At 35.1% G+C, this 27748-nt stretch overlaps 2 protein-coding genes across 5 annotated transcripts in view; both read right to left on the reverse strand.

Annotated features, from left to right (window-relative positions):
* Positions 1-11867: 11867 nt before the first annotated feature.
* On the reverse strand, positions 11868-13289 carry LOC123678369 (ras-related GTP-binding protein A). Of its 2 annotated transcripts, XM_045615371.1 has the most exons (4): positions 13148-13289; positions 12997-13096; positions 12152-12943; positions 11868-12090 (listed from the first exon to the last, which is right to left on the reverse strand). In XM_045615371.1, exons 1-4 carry the CDS (start codon positions 13157-13159, stop codon positions 12083-12085), a joined length of 912 nt encoding a protein of 303 aa, XP_045471327.1. In that variant the 5' UTR covers positions 13160-13289; the 3' UTR covers positions 11868-12082. The 2 variants fall into 2 exon arrangements, with proteins under 2 accessions (XP_045471327.1, XP_045471326.1); XM_045615370.1 differs by lacking the exon at positions 11868-12090 and having other exon boundaries at positions 12129-12943.
* LOC123678368 (protein kinase C-binding protein 1) overlaps positions 13077-27748 on the reverse strand; it is a 35374-nt gene continuing 20702 nt past the window's right edge. For all 3 annotated transcript variants that reach the window (XM_045615368.1, XM_045615369.1, XM_045615367.1), the window contains exons 13-20: positions 22049-22657; positions 21335-21960; positions 19448-19856; positions 18654-18931; positions 18172-18376; positions 18047-18115; positions 13758-15277; positions 13077-13251 (exon numbers count right to left, since the gene is read on the reverse strand). In XM_045615368.1, the coding sequence (XP_045471324.1) occupies positions 15008-15277; positions 18047-18115; positions 18172-18376; positions 18654-18931; positions 19448-19856; positions 21335-21960; positions 22049-22657 (2466 nt within the window). In that variant the 3' untranslated portion in view covers positions 13077-13251; positions 13758-15007. The remainder of the gene's footprint in view (positions 13252-13757; positions 15278-18046; positions 18116-18171; positions 18377-18653; positions 18932-19447; positions 19857-21334; positions 21961-22048; positions 22658-27748) is intronic.

Genomic DNA, 27748 nt, shown 5'->3' on the forward strand with positions numbered 1-27748 from the left:
TTAGTTTATTATTTCCAAAACTAAATTTTTCAAATGAAAAACTTTCAGCTTGGTTTTTAGATAGTGTTTAACCTTAATATGAAAAATGCTCTATAAGAACTAATTGCATTGAATTAGTACAAAAATGCTCAACATTGATCTTCCAAACTCTAGATCTTAGCATTTCAATACCAAACATTAAAAAAAAATTAGCTCTATACAGGCTGTTTCTAAGTTGGTAGTAAAAAACGAAAATGGGAGATTCCCTGCATAATTTTAAGACAAAAAAAAGGCTTAAAAACTGAACCTGCAAAAGCTTTGTTTTGAAAACAGGATGTTTCTTGTAGTCCTACTATATTGTGATGATTAGACTAGTTTATCGAATCGTTATGCTAAATATCGGGGAAAAAAGCATCAAAATTAATAATTAACCTTTTCACCTCAGCTCTTTTACTGGATTCTTATGGTCATTTGTATTTTTCTGAGGATTTCGAGAATTGTTTGAAATTTGTTTTTTCGAAATCGGTATGACAAAATAACTACAAAAAGTTTATTACTAGATCAAATTTCTTTTTAAATTTTCTGAAACTACCAGTAGTGCAACAAAAAAGGTTTTGGAGAAAAAAGCGAACACTGTACCAGAAAAATTATGACCCTGCAGATTTTCAATTTAAATTATCATACCCTATGATATGAACTCTAAATTGGAATATTATTATTATTATTAAACAAAATTACAGAGTTGAGGTATATTAGACCATAGTATAAGGAATCCTTATACTATGATTAAACCTATAAACTCTAACTCAAAATCCATAATACAACTGTAGAGAAAGAAAAAAAAACAGAGATAAGTGAAACGAGTAAAGTATGGTCAATCATCACCAGAAATTTACAAAAGGCTACAAGAATGATATCATCAACAACCAAAAACCTAACAATGTACACACTAATTACTTTTCCGGGTGTCAAATTTATTCTTGAACGCATTGACTGATACTGCTTCTAGAATTTCGCTGGGCAGGCCGTTCCAATGGTTAAACACCCGATTACAAAGGAAATACTCTCGGCACCTCGTTCGAAATACTTCTCTCGGTAACATATGCTCCATCTCGACTCGCCGTCCCCAGTGCACATTACATCATCCCAGTCTGTTTTGAAAAATATTTCATTAATACTCTGGTATCTGACAATTCACATCATTTGTAAGGATTAGATCTGGCGTTGTTGGTTCTTGATTTACTCTGTAACGGGTGGGTTGGTCAACTAACTGGTGTAAATTGGAGTGGTTCAATATTTCGGTGTATGGAATCGAAGGAGAATTTGCTGAGGGCGAACGAGATATTGGCCATATTGCCCATATTCTAATGTCGCCGAGATGAAGTCTCCAGCCAATAAAACATGTTTATGTAGGTTAGACAAGTTCACCAGATGCTCACATAGGTCTTTGTCATATATGGAAGGTCGTGGACGATATATACAGCCAACACACAAGGCGAAGCCAGATGATTCTATCTTCAAAAATATATTATCAATGCCTGGGGTATTGAGTGAATGTTTAGAGATTTTAAACGAATTAGCAATGGAGTCATGGACATATACAGGGTGTCCCGTAAAGACCACGTCAAACCGAGGGAGAATGTAGATCAAAGGATAACCCACCTGCTATGACAAAATTCCCATTATAAAAGTCTTACCGTTTTCGAGATATTTTTTTTTTTTTGAAAATAATGAATTTTTGCCCCTTTCAATAGTTTTGTCCTTACGGTTGCTACAATTTTACATCTTTTTGATTAATTTTTTTAGTAAAATATTGCTGAAGAATGATTTTAACGTTTACATCCTCCGAACATTTTAAAGGGGGGCTATGAGAAATATTTTCATTGGAAATTTTGGTAGTGGATTATTTTGTTCATGAAGTTTAGCCCATCGTAGTAGAAAAAAAATTTACCGAGCTACTGCTGCACATTACACCAATTAATTGTCTATTTTATAGTGATTTCAAAGAGGTATCACACAAGTCATTTGTTATTCAAAGAAAAAAGATATGGCTGTTTTTATCCAAATGGGTAGGTACGTTTCTGACAAAATCAAGTTTGTCAATTCTGTTAAGAAATCTTCGATATTGCTTTACTTAGTAAACAATGACAATTGTTTACGTGCGAAAATATTACTCGCATAATTATTCACCTCAACGAAATTCAATTTTGCCGGCAAATTTTGCGAAAACATCATGCAGATCCAGATTTTTTTAATAAGATCATTTGGAGCGAAGAGTCTCCCTGTACCAAGGATGGGTACATGAAGACCTAAATCCTCTGGACTTTTAATATTGGGGCTGCCTAAAAGACAAAGTATACGCAACACTCATACGTGATGAAGCCGAATTGCGGATGCGTTCTCTCAATTCGGCTTCATCACGCATGGGTGTTGCGTATACTTTGTCTTTTAGGCAGCCCCAATAATAAAAGTCCATAGGATTTAAGTCAGGTGAACGAGGAGGCCACAAAATTTCACCTTCTCTTCCAATCCACCGGTGGGGATAAATTCTATTTAAATGAGGGGTAACTTCGAGTCCGTAATGTGTTGGGCATCCATCATGTTGAAACCACAGACTACGTCGCAGCGCCAGTGGCACATCTTCCAATAAAATGGGCAGCTGGTTGGTTGAAAATTCCAGATAAATGTTTGCGTTCAGTGATGGCGGCAGTTCGATCGGGCCCAAAATTGCACCATTAAATATTCCAGTCCATAAATTGGTCTTGAATCGATATTGTGATCTATCTTCTCTCACCTCGTGTGGATTTATGATATTCCAGCCATGCAAATTGTGGAGATTCATGTACCCATCCTTGGTACAGGAAGACTCGTCCCTCCTAATGATCTTATTAAAAAAATCTGGATCTGCATGATGTTTTCGCAAAATTTGCCGGCAAAATTGAATTTCGTTGAGGTGAATAATTCTTCTCTTCTTCTTCTTCTTCTACATATTTTAAGCCTGTGGCTTGTATTTTCCAACTATTATGCCTCCTGTGAGATCGAAGTCCATGAGTCTCTCCAGCGTTTTGGTGGTCTCCCCAACGGTCTGCGTGTTCCCGGTGTTCCGTCTCTCACAATCTTCGCAATTCTTCCATCGCCCATTCTTTCTACGTGGGCATTCCATAATCTTCGCCTATTGCGACCCCATCGGACTACATCCGGAACTTCACATTCGCTGCGAATATCTTCGTTTCTTCTTCTGTCTCGTAATGTGAGGCCTAGGACGTTTCTGAGCACTTTCATCTCGGTAGTTCGCAGTGCGTTCTTCATTACTTTAGTATCGGCTCTCGTTTCGATACCGTATGTCATAATTGGTCTCACAATAGTTTTGTATATTCTGATCTTGGTTTGATTGCGCATGTGTTTGTTGTTCCACACAATGTCTCTAAGAGCACCCGATATTCTTGCCGCCTTATTCGCTTGGTCTTTAATTTCCCCTGTTCTGTCCTGATTAGATGAGATCTGCACGCCCAAATATGCAACCCTCATAACCTGTTCTATTGGTCGGTCCTCAACTACAAGTTTACATCTAATTGGTTCCTTTGAAACAACGAGTGACTTAGTTTTTGTAGTAGATATTTCCATGTTCAATTTTTTTGCCTTTGTGTAGAATTTAAACAAGAGCCTCTGTTGATCGTCTTCGCTCTCAGCCACAATTACTGCGTCGTCGGCGTAGCAGATTATCTTTATTTCACCGGTTGAATAATTATGCGAGTAATATTTTCGCACGTAAACAATTGCCATTGTTCACTAAGTGAAGCAATATCGAAGATTTCTTAACAAAATTGACAAACTTGATTTTGTCAGAAACGTACCTACCCATTTGGATAAAAACAGCCATATCTTTTTTCTTTGAATAACAAATGACTTGTGTGATACCTCTTTGAAATCACTATAAAATAGACAATTAATTGGTGTAATGTGCAGCAGTAGCTCGGTACATTTTTTTTCCACTACGATGGGCTAAACTTAATGAACAAAATAATCCACTACCAAAATTTCCAATGAAAATATTTCTCATAGCCCCCCTTTAAAATGTTCGGAGGATGTTTTTAATGTAAACGTTAAAATCATTCTTCAGCAATATTTTACTAAAAAAATTAATCAAAAAGATGTAAAATTGTAGCAACCGTAAGGACAAAACTATTGAAAGGGGCAAAAATTCATTATTTTCAACAAAAAAAAAAATATCTCGAAAACGGTAAGACTTTTATAATGGGAATTTTGTCATAGCAGGTGGGTTATCCTTTGATCTACATTCTCCCTCGGTTTGACGTGGTCTTTACGGGACACCCTGTATATATATACCCCAGCATAACCCGCAGTAGTAGTACTATCGCAACGGTATAAGGTGTAATCAGGAATATGAGCAATGATATCAGGCTTTTCTGGATGCAGCCATGTTTCCGTGATCATTATAAGAGAAGGCTTATGATATTCGACCAGTAAAAGAAGCTTATTGAACTTTGCAGTTAGGGAAAAGCTAGGTTGGAATATAATACTGGCCATACATTCAAAGGTAATGCTAGTTTTTTGAAGAAGAATCCTCTGATACAATTGCAGGAACACCCTTAATATATCTTATGGTGAGGTTGGCTTCTCCAGTTCGGCGTCTTCTCTCAAGCACAGCGCGTGGGTCTTGAAGCTGCTTTGCTTGCATAGGGGTTTTATCATCAGAGATGCTGAATTTGCGCCAATCAGGCATACTAGCGATAACTCTTTTGTTCTTCAGGATTCTCGTGACTATTAGATGGGTTTTTAAAGGATAACTTGAGAATTCTTGGACGGTCACTCAGTTCCTATTCTTGAGATGGAAGTGCGTTTAAATTTGCGTCGGAACATATGCAATCTCTCTGCAATTGGAATCTTACTTGGGTGGAAGCAGATCATCAGTAGCCTGGAAACTTATTAAAAGTTTGAGGAAAGATCAGATGACAAGAAGCAATATACAACCAATAACTTTGGATGAGTGGAAGGTACACTATAGGAAAGAGCTTCAAGAACATAGAGAAGAATTCATCAATATCTCTCCCAAATGATATACAGTACAAGGTCCAGCAGAAACAATCAATGAAGAACATATAGAAAAAGCCATAAGGTCTATGAAAAACAAGAAGGCTGCTGGACCTGGAGAAATCCCCGCCGAGTTGATCAAAAATGGAACAAAAAAATTACAACATATGATGAAAGATCTCTTCAACAAAAACCTGAACGGCGAAAATCTTCCCAGTGAATAGAAAGAAGCGTGGATAACTCCTCTACATAAAAAAGGCAATATAAGTGTTTGTAACAATTATCGGTGTATATCAGTAACTAGCACATTATTCAGCAGATTATACGGTAAAATATTGAAAAATCTGATAGAGCAGGAATACGAACCTAATGAATAAGAAGAGCAGGCTGGATTCAGGATTGGACGATCCTGCATAGATCACATTTTCACGCTCAACCGACTGACTGAAAAGAAGATGGCAACTGGCAGAGACACTCATTTGTTGTTTGTTGACTTGACGAAAGCGTATGATAATGTACCCATCATTAAACTCTGGCAGGTGCTGGAAAGGTCATCGGTAAACGTGACACTTATACGAGCAGTTCAACAGCTTTATGAAAATTCCTCTTCGAGAGTTAAAATAAACAATCAGTTATCCTCCAGCCTATCACCAACGTTGTTCAAAATTTATTTGGACGAGGCCCTGAAACATTGGAGAAGATCATGTCGTGGAATGGGGATTCAACTAAATGATCAAACGACTTTGTACACCTTACATTTCGCCGATGACCAGGTTGTTGCCTCCCAGGATAAAGAGGATTTGGAGTTTATGAGTAGCCGCTTGATCGTTCAATACGAGAAATGGGGATTGAGTGTAAATATGCAGAAGACCAAGAGTATATTTGTGTCGGCTCAGATACAGAGGATTTTTAACTGCAAGATGGCAGGCATATACCAACCACAACAGAATATACTTACTTAGGAACCAAAATCACTAGCACTGGCCGAACAGAAACCGAAATAGAAGAAATATTAATAAAGGGACAACAAATTATTGGTGCCTTAAATTCGGTGTTATGGTCAAATAAAATATCAAAAGGGATGAAACGACAAATATACAACACTATCTTCAAAAGTGTAGTTTTGTATGGCTGTGAGACATGGCAGCTAACATCGAAGACAATGCAGAGTATATCATCCCTAGAAATGGATTTTTGGCGACTATCAGCACGGATTTCTAGACTTCAACATATACCAAACACAACGATAAGGGAAAAATGAACGCAAACACTACTATAATCGATGATATAAAAATCAAACAACTCAGCAGGTATGGCCATGTGTAGAGAATGGGCGAAGATAGGATACCGAAACAGATTATGAACTGGAGTCCATTGGAGCGACGAAAACAGGGAAGACCGAAGATAACTTGGATACAGGAGGTGAGCAAAGCAATGTCCGAGAGAGATCTCAGACCAGGAGATTGGGAGAATCGACAGAAATGGAGACTGGGCTCCGCAAGGCGTACAACCCTATAGAGCGGATATATAGATATATATTTGTTTTTTCCTCCAAAAAAATCGAGTCGATATACCCTCATAAACTAATTCTATATATATATATATATATATATATATATATATATATATATATATATATATATATATATATATACAATACTCAAAAAGACAAACAACTGGTCTGCGCCGGGCCCCGACGGTATACACAGTTATTGGTGGAAGTATTTTGACTGCACCCACAGAATCCTGGCGAACATATTCCAGAGAGCGTTAACAAATCCGTCTGTCATACCGGAATCACTCACTGTTGGCATAACCCACATGCTTCCTAAAGGCGAAAAAAGTGGAAATCCGAGGAACTACCGGCCAATAACATGTTTATCGTCGGTGTACAAAGTACTCACCGGAGTGCTCACGCTTCACATTTCAAGACACATAGGACAACATAACATACTGGCACGAGAACAAAATGGGTGCCGTAGGGACGCGCGTGGTTGTAAGGAATTGCTTACCGTTGACTCTCTCATCACAAGACAGGCTAAAAGGAAACAACGAAATATATCAATGGCGTGGATAGACTACAAAAAAGCCTTTGACTCGATACCACACTCATGGTTGCTGAAAACCCTGCAACTCTATGGTGTGTCGGAGGCTTTGGTCAGGCTTCTCAGACACTTGATGAACTCATGGCGAACGAGGCTGCATGTGAATATCAACGGGCGCACATACACAACAGAAGAACTGCAAATCAGAAGGGGAATATTCCAAGGAGACAGGCTTAGTACCCTTTGGTTTTGCCTATCGATCAATTTTTTGAGCAAGCTCCTAAATAAAAGCCACCATGGGTATATAATAGAGAAGAGGCATAATACAAAGATAAATCACCAGCTTTACATTGATGACCTCAAACTTTACGCCGCCAATGAGGACCAACTGATGAGTCAGCTTAGAGTGGTGGCATCCTTCACTGAAACAATCAAAATGAAGATGGGGCTTGACAAGTGTGCGGTCGTACATGTGAAAAGGGGTAAACTCATGCAGGGAGAAGGAATGCTGGTGCAGGACGGAATAGAGATCCAAAGACTAAACACAGAAGAAACCTATAAGTATCTGGGCATCAAACAAGGGTTGGAAATAAAGACTGCTGAAACCAAAACCACGTTCAGGATTAAATTTCTGAATAGAGTGAACAAAATCCTGCAATGCAAACTGAATGCCAAGGCAATGGTCACATCGATAAACACCTGGGCGATGCCTTACTTGGCCTATTCCTTCGGAGTTGTTAAATGGTCCGCAGCAAACCTTAAGGACATTGACATACAGGTGAGAAAGCTCCTAACGAGGCATGGAATACACCACCCACGCGCATCAGTTAATAGGCTATACATACCGAGGAAAGATGGTGGGAGAGGTTTGCAAAGCGTCGAAACAGCACACCATAAAGCTGTAATAGAAATGAGGAACTATTTCTACAAAAAAAACACACCATTCTCCAGAGTTCTGTGTAAAGAAGATGAGAACATCACAGCATTGAACCTTGCATCCAGCAACCAACCAACTGAACCTCCTACATCTGAGAAATTATCTGAAGAATGGCATGGCAAGGCCCTTCATGGTAGATATCCGACGGCCCTGAAACGAAGAACAGTCAATAAAGAAAAATCAGTCTCCTACCTCAAATCTGGATATCTATTTGCCGAGACGGAGGGCAGGTTGGCGGCCATCCAAGATCAGGTGGTCCCCACAAGAGCGTACCTGAAAAATATAATAGGGAAAAACATACCTAATGATAGATGCCGCAAGTGTGCTCAGTCGCTTGAAACCATTCAGCACATCACCTCGTCCTGTTCGGTAATGGCTCCCAGAGAGTACACAGATCGCCACAACGCTATGGCCAAGATATACCACCAGGCCATTGCCATCCAAGCCGGACTAATAAAAGAAACAAAGAAGGTGCATGAGTATATACCAAGGGAAATACTGGAGAATGATGGAACTAGGTTATATTGGGATTCTCTACTTACCACGGACAGGCCTGTTCCACACAATCGACCCGACATTGTCATATTCGACAAAGCGAACAGGAAGGTGATAATCATCGACATCACCATTCCAGCGGATGACAACATCGAAAGAGCTTACACTGAAAAAAGGACTAAATATCATGACCTGTCATTCGAATTAAAAGAAATCTACAAACTCAACAGCACTACGATACTTCCCCTTATCATCAGCACGAATGGACTGGTTGAGGAACATTTAGTTGAAAATACTCACCATCTTGGATTGGAAGAGAGACTCATATCGGATGCACAAAGAGAGGTGATCTTGTGGACGACAAGAATTGTACGCGGATTTTTGACCAGTGAGTAACAATGCCTTGGCCAACTCGGCCCGGCATTCTCGCTCCTCAAGCCATACCCTATAAAGGTGGTTAAAAAAAAAAAAAAAAAAAAAAAATATTGATCATGTTATTTACCTGCTTTTCAATAGTCAATAGTATTTTCTTTATTTGGAAGTGTCATATATATATACTTAACTAATATATAATATATATATATATATATATATATATATATATATATATATATATATATATATATATATATATATATATATATATATATATATATATATATAATATACATACTAAACTTACCACAAAATACTCTGATGTGGATGCAAAAGGCTGTGATATTGGGCACAGTCAACATCGTGCGAAAGGTGCTTTATCCTCATTAACGGACTGAGTTGCTCTTGGCGTCCTCGCCCGGGTAGCTCTGGATTACTCCAAAACTGTGTGAATTTAAAAAAAAAAATCGCATTTATTTATTTAATGCTTCTTCTGGGCTATACTATAGACCTATAATAACATGGACTAACCCTCACGTGGCTTCTACTCACTGCGCTCTGCGGACTATCGAAGAGAGAGAGGTGTTGTGAAGGAAGGAAGTAGAAAGGCAGAAAACGCGAATTTACTAAGGGAATAGCGCGTTTTAATTTTTTTTTGGAAAAATATTTAGTTTTTCGCATTAGTTGATTATTGAAATAGGTAAATGGCTATGGGGATAAAGCGGTTTTAATTTTTTCAATGAGAAATATTTAGTTATTCGGATGGAATTATAATTGAAAGAGCTTGATATGGCTATTGGAATGGCGCGTTTTTAATTTTTTTTTGAAGAAATATTGAGTTTTTCGCATGAGTTAATTATTGAAATAGCTGAATGAAACACATTTAAGAATTGTATGGTACAGATTTTCATGTTATCTAAAATTCCTTTCAGAAAAAGGTGAATTTTATTGAGTGCTACCTGAAAGAAAATATTTTTTAATTTCTATTCCAGAGTTTCTAGATAGTTCAGTATATCAATAATATATATAGACAATTAAATTTATATTCCATATAATATAGCTACAAGTGTAACTGAGCTTTAGGAAATTCAAAATTTGTGATGAGTAAAAACACAACAGAAAATTTATGAAATTTTTAAAATTTTATATATTTTATCTTCTGAAAAAATAGCCCAAATATTTTTAGAAATAGAATGAGGAAATTAAATCGTGATTGTTATTGGGAATGAAAGTGCCATATTTTTCCTATCAAAGGACAAATTCAGCCTTACGTTCCAAAAGTATACATCTTCCTCTACTCTAACGGTTTAAAAAATTTCTGCAAATTTTATACATGGGTTTATTATATTACCTTTTATCATCAAATATGCAAGCACATATGGAAAAAAAAACATATAATAAATATCAATATAAAAAAAATTGTGATTAACATCCGACGAAGAGATTCGAATCAGGGCTTCGAAACTGGAATAACATGGACAAAAATTCATAACTCCGTATCTATGAAGGGCAGGAATTTGCTGTATAGTATTTATTATTATTATAGTAACCCATGTTCTCAATATCACAATTGTATGGCTCCTTCCTTCAAAACTTTGGTTCCATATAGAGATTGACATAATAGTCCTCTGTTTTGAAGTGATTACTACATATTACGGTTGTGGCAGAAGGTTTTTTGTCTTTACTCCATATTTCCATCACCCATTCAATTTAATTTCTCGGAAACCTGTGAAAATATTCAATAAAATAAACGATAAATCCCTTCTTGTTTTCTTACCTATGAAATGTCACGTCCAACCCTTTTTTGGATATAACAACACAATTATAAGCTACACACGAAGCAGAGATACTTAAAATTGTTCATTAGTACTGAAATAAGTACCAGAACACCAACAAACACTCAGTAAATTGTTTAAAAATCAGTAATCACCACAAGAAAACACATACAATCAGTTCAGAAAACCAATAGCTGCTTTCCAGTCAGGTGCGTGTCACCCCGGGGCTCGGCGCACTAGAGCTTCGAGCCCTTGCTATGAGTGGAACGCGCCAAAACGAAACTGTCAAATTCAACATAAACAAACCAGCGTTCTACAGCTGTCTCGTATTTTATGCGAAGTAACGGTCTTCTTTCTCTCTCACACCTGTCAGGGCTCGAAGCCCCGTCAATGCGGGGGGTGCTTCAGGGGGCTGGAAAGCACCTTATGTTATGCCTTTAAACTTTCATCCTTGTCACAATACACCGATATCAATGGTCTCTCTCTAACGCTCAGTCCATGTTATTATAGGTCTATGGCTTCTACGGAAAAGTACAATTATTTTTTAGTTTAAAAACATTTTCACATGTTTCGAACATGAGCTTTCGCATTTATTTATTTAATGCTTCTTCAGGGCTTCTACGGAAAAGTACAATTATTTTTTAGTTTAAAAACATTTTCACATGTTTCGAACATATGCTAGTTCATTCAAAAATCTCACATTCAGTAAGTTCCATGTGAAAATGTTTTTAAACTAAAAAATAATTGTACTTTTCCGTAGAAGCCATGAAGAAGCATTAAATAAATAAATGCGAAAGCTTGGCATAGAATAAAGAGTCCACTTTCTTTTTTCTCCAAAAAAATCGAGTCGATATACCCTCATAAACTAATTCTATATATATACAGGGTGTTTCAAGTTCGACGGCCTATACCCCCATTAACCAAAAGAGGGTTACCCTTGGCCTCCGGCCTTGGCGTCCGGATAACTCTCAGAAACTTGCAATTTTTCACGTTTCGTCACAGATGGCTCCACAATCTGTTATGCTGAACAGTTTGTTTTCAGTACATGTTCTATTATTGATCATAAATGACGAAATAATTTGTTCTTTGTTCAAAATACTAATAATAATTTGTATTTTTTGCCGTAGATCTGCTATGAAAAAGCAGAGGTTCCCATTTAATTACAATTCTAAAGTATTCATTATTATTTGAAATGATAACCTTTGTGAATTTGCAGATTTTCAGTTATAATTTTATTTGAAAATATAATTTACAAATTTACATTCAATAAATTTTACAACTTTATATATTCCATCATGAGTATATGGAAATTTTACTTCTTAAGGTATAATGAACATAAAATATATCTTAACCAGTATTAAAACTTGGCTTTGAACTTCACACTCATCACAAGAGAGAAGAAACTAAGGGTGAGGGAGGCCATTTCAAAAAACTGAAAAAAAAATAAAATAAATTAAAAAAATAATTCATTTATTTGTGATTAAGTGGCGTACCAGATCCTGAAACTTTCTCCAACTTCTCAAAGTGTTTTCTTGCATTTCTGATATTGATCAATGTAACTTCTGAAGGAATTTGAGGATCAGACATGCACACCATTACATAGGTGTTGCTAGTAAACATATCAATATAAGCTGCAAAGGCTGAATTCCTAACTTCCATACTCTGAAACTGGGCAGCTAGTTTTGAACATGACAATTTGAACTGTTTTATTATATTAGATACTTTCTCAAATCTATGAATATCTCTGTGGGCTTTCCTTTGATAATGAGAAATAACTAAAAAGGTAGCTCTCTCAAATAACAAGACTTCGTCAGCATCTACAATACTAGCAAACTGTTTTAAGCTATTCTCTAATTCTTTAACATTTGGTATCAACATGTAAACTATATTAGACCAAGCTCTATAGAGAGTTTCATCCCAAATTGATGTCCTAAAACATGTGCACTGCAGAGGTCTAGATAATTCTTTCAAATCTGTTTCTCTTTCTTTAAATATAATATCTCTTTGATCCTCAGTTACAAGATCCATTTTGTGTATCAGACAAAATAATTTTGCATCAGGAGAATTCTGCAGAATGGCTTCTAGACATGATTGATAATAATGAATATCTTTTTGGAGTTCTCTACTCTCTACGTCAAACACATAAATTAGAACTTCTACATTTCGAAATATGTTATCTCTCTGTGATGCAAAATAATTTTCCATAAAAGCTTCTTGACCACCACAATCCCATAAATTTAGCACGAGGTTTCCAAGAAATCGTACATGAGAATGCTCGACATCAACTAAAAATCAAATCTTTCTAGGGGTGTTTATATTGGAATTTATTCTTACTTACTTGTAGCTCCCAAACGTCTTGTATCTCTAGCTATATAATTAGCAAAAATGATAGATCTCATGCTGGTTTTTCCAGATCCACTTTTGCCCATAAGTAAAACCTACAATATTTTAAAATTAAATTATTACTATCAAAAAGTTGATACACCTACCTTTTTCTTCATTTTGTATATATTATCTTCTAATTGGAAATTAATTAGATAGCTCAATATAAATGACTTATATTTTAGCTGCTAGTGTTTTATTAAAACTGAAACTAAATCATGAAAATAGTAAATAACAAATTCTAACCTCTAACAAAGAAAAACCTTGTAAAGGTCATTGTAGTACTTGACAAGACAGACGTCATTTTCCGAGCACACGATTATTTTCAACTAATGCACATTGCTACTATAAAATTCATGAATTATAAATTCACAATTCTCTAGATGTTTCTGATATATCATTTAAATTCTTTTAATAGTCTGAACTAACGCCTTTATCATCTTAAAATATTCATACTTCCATTTATGAAAGATGAGATATTTGAGAACAATCAACTCGATTTTCAATTTATTCGCCTAATCAAGTTATCTCTTATTATAACAATATTTGTCCACCAATGATAAACTTATTATTCCAAGTTCAGTGAAGGTAAATACTTCTGAATTTGTCATCATACTTGATTTGAGTATTATAATTTCATCTTTACCTAGATTATCAGTGCTTACTTGCTCTTAGGTATAGACTTTCCAAAGTTACTTGACAAGAACTGATACGTACCATATATACAAGGCTTTCAAGTTTCAACTAATTCTTAGGGAGATTGAAGTTTTCATTTTTGTCATTTTAATTTTTTTCCGGTATTTTACGACTAGTGCGTCTCAACATCGAAGGAACAAATATATTAGCGTTTTCATAATTTGGTCAAGTGACTGGTACGAATACTATACGGTATAAAATGTGAAAGTGTAAAATAACTCTTACTCTCTTGTGAACACTTTCATAAGATAAAAACAATGAAAATTGAGCAATGGTTTATTATCTTCATGACATCTTGCAACCTCTTCGGAATTGATCCTGGGGTACTAGCTAGGTACTGGCCAATCATCTTAACAAGAACAATTGAGCCAAGAAGCTTTCGAATATAGAGATTGTGATGCTTTGGGGAACGATAATAATAAGCCAAAAAACTACTGAAAAATTCTACAAAAAAGGTCCATTACATCTAGATTTGATACGAATTTGAACTAGTAGCATTACTTCCGAGTCTACCAAATATAGTGGAAGCATTTGGGATAAAAAATATTTTTGGTCACCAATTTCAAAATTTACACTTGCAAAAATATATTTTAGATCATCACTTGTCAAGAGTATTAGTCCTTTCTGAACAGCTTCAAGTGATACCATTTTTTTCTGATTTTAATGAAATTTAATATGGGTTATCAGTTATGGACAGTGGATGGTTTCATAAAAATTCATTTCACCAAAAAAAGGATGCACATTGGAAATGGGCTCTTGAAAAAAAAAACAATTATATTAAACCTATATTAGAAGAATGCTTTGGGAATAACACTACAACATATCAAATATACAACATAAAATCTCTAATACAAATACAGTGTGAACATTTCAAATGATATAAATTAAAGAAAATATCATTACATAGTCGCACTGGGTAAAATAGATGTTTGATTGATTTGAAAAAATTGATTAAATGGAATGGATATATAAAATAAATTTAACATTTCAGTAAAACTTAACTAAAATTCATCTGAAGAAATAAAACCAATATTTTATATTTCATTTCAAAGAAGGGAATGATGAAATGATTCAAAGATATATAATAATAAGATTAGTCACTTCCACATTTCCCTTCTCTACAATGAAATCCTCATGATATCAACATAATTCAGATCTCTGAAAAAAGGTCAGAATATTATTACAGAAGGTAAGATAGTAATCACATATGTACACTTATAATAACTGCACTAAAAATGTAATTTTTTTTGTCATTGCACTTCAAGTCTATTTCAATCACTCTCCATCTCTTCATCAGATATTACATTAGACACATTATTACTAGTAGATGGCAAGGGTTTTAAAACTTGTACAGTACTATTGACTTTCTGACTTGGACTTCCTGCTTGTTGGGTTCTATTTGATGGCGACGTTACTGTAGAGTTTACATTCCTAACCCTTGTAAATAAGGAACTTGTTGCTATGTATTTAGTTCCTTGTGAATTCGCAAGGAATTCTACATTCGATGAATCTACTATTGTTAAATGACCTCCTGTGGTTGTCTATAAGAAAAAAATTAAGATTTTTTTGCATTAAAATGAAATTAAGAAAAGATTGTAATTCAAAAAAACATACTACAATAGACAAAAAATTATGTAAAAAAAAATTTCATCAGAAGTCTGGTATCTGAATGTCATATACAGTGGAACTCCCTTACTCGAACTTCCCTATCTCGAAGAATTCTTCAAGTCGAATTTTCTTGAGAAGCAAAAACGTTTCGACAACATCGCCATGTATTTTTTCCCTATAAGTCGAATTTCCATAACTCGAATATTTCTGAAACTCGAACTGAAATTCAGCAGTAACCGAGGCGGCAACCAAGCATAACTCGAATTTTTTGGGGAAACGCTCACTGCAACTTCGGGAAATTACCGAGCGGAGAGTCGCCGGCAGATCCAAACTTGTTTTTCTTAGTTTCCTTACGAAGGTTGAATCGCGCACGCGCTCTATAAAATATCAGTTCTGATAAGTTACGTTGTGAAATTTAAAAAGGCTTTATGTTGGGTATCAGTGGTGAACTAAAATGACATCGAAGCGAAACTTGAAGTGTTTGACGCTGAAGGAGAAATTAAAATTAATTGCTGAAGTAGAAAGAGGCGAAAAGAAAAAGAAAGTTTTTGCCCAACAATTTGGGATTTCCCAAACACGTTATCAACCATTTTGAAAAACAAAGATAACCTATTAGAAAAACAAGGTAGCTATGATTCTAACTCCGAACGGAAAAGGCTTACAACTTGTGTGAATATTGGTGTTGATGAAGCTCTGCTTAAGTGGGTTACTACCGCGCGTGCCAAAAATCTTCCTCTTTCGGGAGTCCTAATCAGAGAGAAAGCTCTAGAATATGCCGCTGCTTTGGGTCATGAAGATTTTTCAGCTAGTGTAGGGTGGCTAGATAAATTTAAAAAAAGACATAATATCGCCCAAATGTCAGTTTGTGGTGAAAGTGCTTCTGCAGATACAAAATCTAGTGAATATTGGAAAAACAACGTTTTGCCAGATTTAATCAGACAATTCCACGAAAACGATATTTTTAACGCTGATGAAACGGGTATTTTCTTCAAATGTTTACCCAACAAAACATTAGCTTTTAAAGGTCAAAAATGCTTTGGTGGCAAACACAGCAAGGAGAGAATTACAGTTATGGTTGCCAGCAATATGAGTGGTTCAGAAAAGTTGAAATTGCTCGTTATTGGCAAGTCAAAAAACCCACGTTGTTTTAAGGGCATAAAATCACTTGATGTTGATTACGAGCACAATAAGAAGGCGTGGATGACAAGTGAAATTTACGCTAAGTGGCTCAAAAGTCTAGATAAAATCTTTGTTGCCCAGAATAGGAAGATTTTACTTTTTGTGGACAATTGTCCTGCACATCCTAAAAATGTAGAAGTAAGTCTAAAAAATATTAAACTGGAATATTTTCCTCCTAATCTGACGTCTGTTCTACAACCAATGGACCAAGAATTATCAAAAATCTTGAGCAGCATTATAGAAAACGAATGGTAATGAATGTCTTGGCACATATGGAAGAATCAAGTCCTGCCACTGTATCGTTACGTGATGCAATCAGGGATCTGAATAAAACCTGGAATTGCGATGTGAAACAACAAACAATCCGTCATTGTTTTAGAAAGGTAGGTTTTGTTAAAGATGAATTAATACAGAATGCTGCTACAGCTGACTGGGATGAAGGCGACGATCTTCCATTGTCTGAATTGAAACAAATTTGGACAACATGCAGAGGGGCAATGGGAAGCGCCGATGTTTCTTTTGAAGATTACGTCGATATTGACGATGGTGTGCAAACAATGGGATTACCAACAGACGAAGAAATTTTAGAAGACGTTATAGAAAATCTAGTTTCTTCTGAAAAAGGTGAATTTTAAGTGATATGTAGCATTAATGTTAAACACACATGTCATAATCTATTGTTTTAGACTGAGAGAAAGAGGAATTTTCTAGTGAGGGCGAGGTTGAAACAACTACTGATGTCACAACCACCTTCAATCAAGCGTATTCTGCTCTTCAGACCCTGAGAAATTTTGCTTCGTCAAAAGAAAATGTTCCGCTTGCAGTACATGTGTCGTTAAATTTAGTGGAGGATTTCATAGACAGAAATAAGTGGTCCGTATTTAAACAAACGAAAATTACAGATTTCATTAAGTAAGAATACATGTCTATTTGAAATAAATGTACAAGTTTCGTTTTTTTTGTATCTGTTTTTTTGTGTGTTTTTATTAAATAATGTACATACATGGGACCGTGTTTTTGTAATACATCTGCAATACATTTGCATATATATATATATACGTGTTTTTTTTTATTGGTCACCCTCAACTCAGTCCAGTTTTCCGTATTTCGAATTTTCTGTAACTCGAAGTGAAACTACTGGCCCTTGGAGATTCGAGTTAAGGAAGTTCCACTGTATAAGCAACAAATTTGTTCTATGTAATTTTGTTTCCTAGTCTACTGAAGGACAAGGAAATTTTGGGATCTCTTTTGGAATGAAAAAAACTTTTTTGTCTCCTATTTCAAAATGCATTTCATACTAATTTGGACTATTTTGGTTGTGTGTCTATCTGTTGGTATAGGTCCGAATATCCTTGTAACTTCATCAGCTTCTATAATTGTTATTCAATGGAAATTACTATGGATATTCGACTTCAGATTATCCCTTAGAGAATTCAGGTTTTCACAATAAAGAACCCTTGAAGATCATGCGCAAACATAAATTTAATCAATTTATATGATAATTAGCTACTATACTACCTTACCTTAAATGGTATAGTTTTAGAATTCGTTGACCTATTCAAATAAACTTTTGTTGGCTTTGTCACTAACCTCTAGAATGCAGAACAAAATGTAATTTAAAGTATGCAATTTTTATTTCATTACTTACACCACCAAATGCTTTGGCTATTGCAGGTCTGAAGGTTAACTGACTTTGGGGCCTTATAGCTGGGGATTGTCCAGGTTGTGACTGTCCAGCATGTTGTGTGCACTTGCTCATATGTTTTGACCACTGTTTTATTTGACAAGAATAATCACAATAGCTTGTATTCCAACAGCAATAAAACTGCGCCTCTTTCCCGCAATTTGCGCACCTAGAATCAGAAATATGCTGCATATTTATACATCACAACTAAAGGATTGTAAATGACTAATTTCAACATATATTAATACTACTCATACTAGATTACTTTCAGAGTAGTGTTTACAGAAAGTCCTCTCGTATTTTTCGCTTTTCTATTATTTTTCATTGAAAATGATTATTCTAGAATGGTTTTGATGGCAAAATAGTGTTTATGCAGATTTGTCAAACACTTTCAGTAATAAAATTCGGTAATTTATTACTTCTAAAGTTGTTGAAGGTGATCTTACCACTGCTTCGATTTTGCTTCTTCTATCCTCCTCAGAGCTTCTATTTCACAAGCTGATCTAGTTTCATCAATAAGCCTCTCTCGTTCTTCAACTATACTACCTTGTATATCCTTCAAAATAGTGCATACATTCTTTCTTATATCCATCATTTCAGCAGCATGTCTCTGCTGTAAGGTTTCTATTTCGTGTTTCAATGAAGCAATAGTAGCCTCGGTATTATTCGTTTTACCCAGGTCTTCCAACATCTCAATAAGCATACCACGGAAATAGTCTCCAAGCTGGAAAAGGAACACATTCATATCAACTGACAAGTAGCAAGATCGACATTTTTTCAATACATGTCATCTTTTTGATTAAATTTCAAATATAGAGTTTTTCAGTACTTCATCTTGATGGACCAATATTATTTATGATTGTTTTTGGCTTCATATTATTCTATAAACAAAAAAAAATGACGAAAGCACTGGCGTGAAGTCAGGAGCTTTTGTGCGCTTAAAATTATTATTCTATAGCCTCAAGCAAAATCTCAATTTGGTCGAATCGTTACTGAAATATCAGGTAAAAAAAATGATATAAATAAATAGATATTCTGCTTAATTCGAACCGAATTTGCAGAAAGATTTGTCATCAGTGAGTAGAACCTTATGGTTGGGGACCATCTTGACAAAATGAAGAAATGATCCGTTCAAGGAGGAGCACTCAAAAAGCGAAAGTTTTATATGGATTGTGAAAAAAATCCAAATTACTACTCAATCACATAAAAGGAATTCATATAGTCTGTTATAACGGCTTACCCTGTGTGATATAGAGTTTATTTTAGCAGAAACAGGCCCGGCATTACTAGGATTTCCACTATCAAACACTTGACTCAAAGGGCCAGGCGGTCTCGGTCTAAGTTTAGGAGGTGGTCGACACAGAACCTCACTAATGGCTTTAGAAACAGACTCTGGAACCATTGAATGAAGGAGGCTAAATTCGTCATTGGTATTTTCTGTTCTTGCTTCAGTTGTAGTATTGCTAGTTGTTGGAATAGTACTTCTTTCATTGTCAGTTATGGGTATAAGAGAAGGTATGTCTCTATTTTGAATGTTATTGTGAATATTTGTTGTGGTGCTGTTAGAATTGGCAAGTGGTGGTTGACTCATTGTCCGATTTGTGTTGTTTTCTGTTTGTTCTTCACTCTGTGGGATGTAATTTTGAGATCTGAAAGAGATAACGTCCAAAATAATAAATATAAGTATATCAGATAATCAATAAAAATGATTGAAAATTCAACAATATTATAACTGGCTGCATTATAATAAACTTAATCTGAATATTATGTAAACTAAATATATGATTATGAAACAAGTAGGATAAAGTAAATAATCCTGTTATAAAACTAACATTAACTTTAAGTATGAATAAACATTTCTAATGCATTTTTAGTTTTTCTGAACGATCTTGGGGTCGCCATAAGAACACATTATTCTTAGGTTAATCACGGCTTTTTGTCGTTCTATCATCTAGCTCATATTAAACCTGGGGACACTGCTTCATCTGATGTAATATTTTGTAATATCATATGTAATAAATAGATTTTTTTGTACTTGTTAAACTTTCTATTTCTCAGAGCTAAATATAATTGTACTCACAATCTTCCTACTCTGAAAAACAAGTTTCAATGGCCTATAGCCATTTGTATTTGTAATCGTAGTTGGTTATGCTCTGAAACCATGTACCCTGTAAGATTTTTGGTTCTTGTTTGATATAATTCTGCTAGATACTGTGATTTTCTGTATATAAAGGTTGTCTGTCCCAAGTGATTATGAGAAATTCACTATCCATGATATTGTTGATTCTTTAACCAATTCATCCACTAGTACATTCTCTTTTATACCTATGTGGGCTTTAGTCCATACAAGTGTTATTCTTTTATTCCTAGAGCGATTTGCCCTGTTGAGTTGTATTATTTGATTCTAATTAGCCCAAGTTGATTGTTTCCTATTGCATATGCCTCTAACTTCAATATCAATCTGTGGTTTACATGATCAAATGCTTTTCTTACATCGAGCAAAATTCCTTTGGGAACTTTGCTTTTTTCAATAGCATTCAACACGTTAACTTTTTTTATTATAGTTTTGGCATCTGATCATATCCTGTTAGCATTGTATTATTTTGTTGTTTTGCAAGTTTAATAACTTTACTTCTTTTTATTTCGAAAACATAGAAAAACTTGGTTATTCCCAGTTCAACTTTATTTTCTGTTCCAGGTATTATCTTTACTGTTATGTATCGTCAAACAGAAAAAAAATGTATTGGTAGATCTCATATTCCACCAAAAATTCACCTTATTTCAGGAAACAAAAATTGAACAATTTCATGTCTGATTCAAAATTGGTCTGAAGGCATGTGTATTTCATTTAAATTTCAAGTATAGACCGTTATGCTCTAAAAAAGGCATAGTGCAGAGAGCTTATTTTTGATTTTTTGTATATAAAATTATAAAGATGTTCAAAGTTAATTGTTGTTACAGAGTTCCAAAAGAAATTGAACCAGGGTAAGAAGGTTGGGTACAGTTCTAATATAATTTTTTTATTATGTAATGGAGCTGATCTCGTAAAAAGAATTAAATCAAAATATTCTACCCTATCCGAGTACGTAATCGTTAAAAATGAACCAAATCTAGTAAATTGTCTTACCTTATCATTTCCATATTAGAAATGGGCTGAGGAACAGATTCATTTTGATGCAAAGAAGGGGCAACAACAGCATTGATAACCTGTGAGGTTTGCATCATCGCCATGTTCTGTTGGCTAGGAACAAACGTAACAAAACTACCGGCATTGTAAGTCAATTGTTGACTGGTAGGAAGTATAACACCGGGCTGTGTTAATATTAAAACATTGCCAGAAGAACTCAAAGATTCTAATGTTTTATTAGTAGATGTAGAGGCTGTAGTGATAGTACTAGAAGTGTTGGAACAAGAAATAGGTGTTGATGTGATTCTAGTGAGAGTTGCTTGAGAGGAATCAATAATGTTTATTTTTGGAGTCACTTCTCTACGAACTGTCTGGATTACTGCTGCTTTGCTGGTGGTAGAGTTGTTTGGTTTTGGTTTTTGTGCCGGTTGTTGTCTTTGTTGTTGAGGTCGGGCCATCTTTGCAAAAGATTTAACAAAAATCTCCCCATTTTCCTGATTGGAAGTTTTCTTTCTATCTTCAGCAGGTTGAAGCGTTGCTGGAGGTTGATTATTAGTCTTTTTTTCCATTACCTTCTTTTGTGTTTCATGTTTTGCACTGAAGGTGGTCGCCACTTCATCTATAACCTACAAAAATATTTTAATTGTAGCTGATCGATACTAACCAAAAAAAGTTTCAAATTTCTACATAATCAGTTGAAATTGCCTAACTTACTCTAGTCAAATTATCCAATTGTTTCCCTCTTCCCATTTCTTCTGTTTTAGATCTGGTTCTAATCTCACTTTTTTTAGGAATGGCCACTTCTTCAGTCTTCTCTGATATATTCAATGCTGACATATACTGACGTTTAGCTTCCATGTATTCGTTTTCCTGAAAATCTTCTTCAGATTCAGGTTCGCTTTTAATTTCGACACAATCGAATTGTTGAGGATCTGGAATATGCATTGCTGATACAATTGGCTGTGACAATTTCTTCAGAAGAATAGGAGTACTACTTATAGTTTGATGTTGTTCAGGAGATTTTTGATCAATATTTTTATTCAAAATATGTTGAATGGGCACTATTTTGAAATGAGACTCCCTTTGAATGGGTTCTGTTTCATTTTTATTGATTTTGATCTTTTTATTAGGAGTTCCTTCTTGCATCACCTGCAACTTTCTTTTTGTTACTTTGCCTTCATCTAAGACATGTTCGTGGGAAGTTTTCCGGGCGCTTGTCACATTGTTCAAAGATGAATGAATGATATTTCTAATATTGGTTTCATCTATTTGAGTATCATCTAATACAAGTTCTTGATCATCACTTGAATTCGAGTCCATTGGCTGAAAAACAATATAAAATTTCTATTTCAATAAATAATTCTGAATTCAATGAAAATATTCAATAATCCAAAAAAATTGACTACTCATGTAGTCATTTGACTCAAATAATTTTTTACAAGTCAGAATATACCATAACAAACAAGTGATTGATTTTCAGGTTTAGCTGTTGCAAAATTGTTAAGTGATGAAAACGAATTCAGTTGTCAATCTTGTATGGTTACATTTTATTTCTTTTTGCTAAGCCATTATCAAATTTATCTAAATACTTCAAGTAGTACAATTAGAAAGGTTTTGCAGCTTAGTTTTTTTGGAGAGGGGTTGAATTGTAGGGTTGTGGTTCTTCTTCTTCAGCTATGCCAATCCTGGCTGATCTAAGATCTTTTACATGAATTTAGAAAGACCCAATCTAGAAGACATGCTAGCCTATACAGGGTTAGAACTATTTAGAGGGGCACTACGACAGGGATATCAAAAACCGTTAGAGATACAGAGTGGCTTGAATTACAAAAAAGTTGCGTTATTTAGGGATTAGTGTGTTGGTGTTAACATATCCAAAATATCTCAATGAGTGCAAGTCAGCAAATAACTTCTGTCTTATTCTTCAAAATGTTTGATCTCTGGGTACAGCTTTGAATAGTTTGCAACTTATGGCTGGTGAAGAAGGTGCAGACGTGTTGGCTATTACAGAACATTGGAAATGTAAGGAGGAACTTGAGGCTTACAGAATAAAGGGTTATAAGCTGATTTCAGGTTACTGTCGAACACAAGGAAAACATGGTGGATCTGCAATTTACAGCAAGGAGAAATTTAAGTGTACTGAGAGGACGGACTACAGTCTTCTGAGCGTATCAAACATAATTGAATGTTCTGCTGCACAAATTTATCTTGAAAATTATAAGATACTCATTGTTTGTATTTATAGGCCAAACACCCAGCCATTAGCAGATGTCGATCAATTTCTGGAAGTATTAAGAACTATTCTTGAAAAATGCACAGTCGAGAAGGGTAAATTCATTTTGGTAGGTGATTTTAACCTGGACATCCTTTCTGATTCTACCAATGTCAGTGAGTTTAAATCTCTTTTAGAAAATTTTAACCTTGACTTCACTAATTTTGTGCCCACCCGCCCAGCTTCTGGCTCCTGTTTGGATAATATTATCACGCCCCTTCCGGGTCAAACTCGGGTTTTAGAGTATCATATATCCGATCACTGTGCGTTGAAATTTGTTGCCAACTCTTTATACAGTAATCATATAAATAAGAGAAAAATTAAAAGGAGAATTATAAATGATGGAACCATTGCAAATTTCGTGCAAAAACTAACTTTAATAAATTGGGATGACATCTATACCTGTACAAGTGATCCAAATCAACTTTGGAATATTTTTCACGAACGTTTTTCCAAAACATTTGAGCAATGTTTTCCCAAGGTTGAAGTTTACTTATCTTTTAATGAAAAGAACATCAAAGTAACACCCGATGTCGAGCATCTGAAGGACATTTTAGATAAGCTCTATATAGTTTCATTCGCCAGACCTGAATTTAAAGCAACGTACATTTCAATAAAAAAACAATATGACAACTTACTGTCCCAAAAAAAGAAAGATCATTTTAACAGCCTAATTCGTAATTCAGAAAGTAAGTCAAAGGCTTCATGGAGGGTAATAACTTCTCTTACTAAAAATGGGAGTTCTCGGGAAATTTCATATGATCAGGGTGATCCCTCGTGTTTACCAAATAGATTCAATGACTTTTTCGTGGACTTCCCATCTGATATCACTGAAATGCTGGAAAAAACTACCCCTGATGATAGAGATAAACTCAATAAGTCATTTTTCATGTTCGATATTTCACATGATGATGTATTGAAAGCTTTTAGGTCTTTGAAAAATAAATTATCTTGTGGTTACGATGAGATACCGATAAGAGTTTTGAAATCATCGATCAATATTATACTCGAACCACTCAGCTTTATTATTAACCGCTGTTTCAAAGAAGGAATGTTTCCGGACCAACTGAAAGTTGCCATTGTCAAACCTCTACATAAAAAGGGAGACATCAGTGATCCAAATAGCTATAGACCGATTGGTATTCTGCCCTCTTTTTCAAAAGTATTCGAGAAAATACTAACTACTAGATTACTGAAATTCTTCAAGAATCTCAGAATGCCAACATGGGTTTGTGAAGAACCGAAGTACTGAAACAGCTGTCTATGAACTTATAAATGAAGTTGTGGTGTCTATTGAGCAGGGAGAAATCCCAATCAGTTTATTTCTGGATTTGACAAGGGCCTTCGATTGTGTGGAACATGGGAGATTGCTGGAAATTCTGGAGGATTGTGGTATAAGGGACAATCAGTTGAGACTATTGGAGAGCTATTAAGCATCAAGAAAACAGATAGTTATTATGGAGATTGATAGTGAAATATTGGTGTCAGATGAAAGAGAAATCTTGATGGGCCTACCTCAGGGAAGTATAGCCGGACCTGTTCTGTTCATCGTTTATATTAATTTTCTACCAAAAATGCATACACCTAGGAGATTGAGGTGTTCGACGAGGATGTTTGCAGATGATGCCAATTACTTGATCAGATCATCAAGTATTTCATCTGCTGTGGAAGAATCGAACAGTGTTATCAAGCTTGTCGGTAATTGGTTAAGTAACCACAACCTCATATTGAATTTGGGGAAAACTCAATGCATGTTTTTTTATAGTGACAGATCTAGACTGGACTATCCCGAATCAATAAATGATTCTGTTATGGTTGATGATAGTGTGAGATTTTTGGGAATTGTGCTTGATAAACATTTGAAGTGAGGACCCCATACAGAACAACTTAAAAGTTGGTTAAATTCTGCGTGTTATGTACTATTTATGTTAAGAAATCAGGTGGATTTTGATTTACTCAAGATGGTTTATTATGCAAACTTCCATTCAATCCTTTCATATGGGATAATTTTTTGGGGTTGCTCTTCATTTATGAATGGCATCTTTGTTATCCAGAAGAGAGCTTTAAGAACCATGCTCCACTTAGGCTTTAGACAATCTTGTAGAGGATTTTTTAGGGATAATAATATACTAACTACCTATGGATTGTATATATATATATATATATAGGTTACTGATTTTTTTCAGCAAGCATTGTCATTATTTTGATTCGTATAAGAACTTGAATTGTACCCGCAGAATGTCTCCCTACATTGTTCCGGTTTATAAGACAGTTGTTAGGGAAAAATCTGTTGAATGTGCGGCCATTGGTTTCTTCAATGTTTTACCATCAGAATTGCAAAAGATTGTCTGTCCCAGAAAATTTAAGAAAGCTCTCTATGCATTTATATTAAGATGTGAACCTTACAACTTCTCAGAATTCAGAGAATATTGTAAGAGATAATTGTTTGTTAGAAGTTCTATATTGTTAAATTTGACTTGTTCCATATTTACAGTCATGTAATTTTTTGGAATCAATAAATATTATTATTATTATATTATTATTATTATTATCTGCAATAGTTCTCGAGATATTTCGAAAAAACTGAACGACATTTCCTTTCTGTATAACTCATTTGTTTCTGGAGATAACTTCACGAAATTCGGTTTGAAGCCATTAAGATGTCTAAAAACATTGGGCCGTATTCATAAAAAAAAAGGTTATGCTTATACTTGCAGAATATAAAGGAAATCCTTCTGCTTGCATTCATAATATTCCGAGTAAAACCTTATACTAATAGAGTATGAGCATATTCTTCACAAAAAGTATTTGGTTATTCATAAACGTTACCTTTTACTCTAAATAAAAAGGATATCCTTCAATAATTTCGAGTGTGGTCAGTAGCAGACTCAGTCGTATAGTGATCAGTTGTAGCGATGGCAGATGTTGAAAACATGGAACTGAGAGAGATTAAACACTAAAAAGAGCGTTTATCAACACCTGTTCGTGATTACAAATAATTATATCGGTTTCAAGAGGAAAATGTGCAATGGCTTGCTAACAGATTTTTGGGAATAAATAATGCTGAAACTCGAGGAGGTGCGTTATCATCCGTCCTAAAAAATGCAGATATGTTTACGCTATCTCAGTGATCCTGGGCATCAGAAAGGCATTGGTCAAGAACTGGGTGTAAGTCAAGCTACAGTATCTCGTACAGTGACTGCCGTAATTGTGGTGCAATCAAATTACTGGATAAAGTTTTCGTCTACGAACAATGCACTTATGGATGCTAAACAGTTATGGCAAAGTGAATATAGGTTTCCAACAGCAATTGGCGTAGTTGACTGTACCCACGTAGGAATTCTGAAACCAAATCGCCATGGTGATTAGTATGTCAACCGGAAAGGTTATCCTACACTGAATGTGCAAGCCACTTGTGATGCAAGAGAAATGTTCACTAGTACAGACGTTAGTTGGCTTGGTTCGGTCCATGATTCAAGAATATGGAGAAATTCACAAATAAGGATTCAATTACAAAATAAAAACAACGTCGTGCTACTTGCTGAAGCTGGATATGGTATAGAGCCGTGGCTCATTCCGAAACCCCAATCCAGGAGCTGAACTAAATTATAATAAACTTTTGAAAAAAGAGAGAGTAATAATTGAACGTGTTTTGGTCAACTGAAACGTCGATTTCCTATTTTGCAACATTGTTGCCTGTATTGTGCTTCATAACTTTGAAAGATATCGATTTTGCAGCACCTGAAGAAGTGCCAGAAGAAGATCACACCGAGTCACAAGCCAACATGCCAACAACCATTTACTTATTCTTGGAGGATATTCTTGCAAGTATGCGGTTATCATTATGAATACAAAAAAAAAGGAAATGCTTATACTCTTACCTTTTTCTTCAATTCAAAACTTTATACTTCTACCTTATACTTACAAGGATATACTTTAGTTTTATGAATACGGCCCATTGTGTATGCACTCGTCAATTTTTGAATGCAATGTCATACATTAATTAAAACCCGATCCTGGTCAATCAAAAGCGATGTGTAATCGAGAATGATCGTGCAAAGTCGTGAAAAACACAAAACGTTAACTAGAATGAATTCAAATATTTGAAATATAGAGAGAGCTTATTGGTGTTCTTACAATTT

Source organism: Harmonia axyridis, chromosome 4 (genome assembly GCF_914767665.1).
Source record: "Harmonia axyridis chromosome 4, icHarAxyr1.1, whole genome shotgun sequence".
NCBI lineage: Eukaryota > Metazoa > Arthropoda > Insecta > Coleoptera > Coccinellidae > Harmonia > Harmonia axyridis.

What these genes read in the sequence shown, in the direction of transcription:
- LOC123678369 (XM_045615370.1), bottom strand. An exon ending in AAGACGTTTGGGAGCTACAA is followed by an intron (nt 12,944 to 12,996) that starts GTAAGTAAGAAT and finishes TTTGATTTTTAG; the next exon opens with TTGATGTCGAGCATTCTCAT.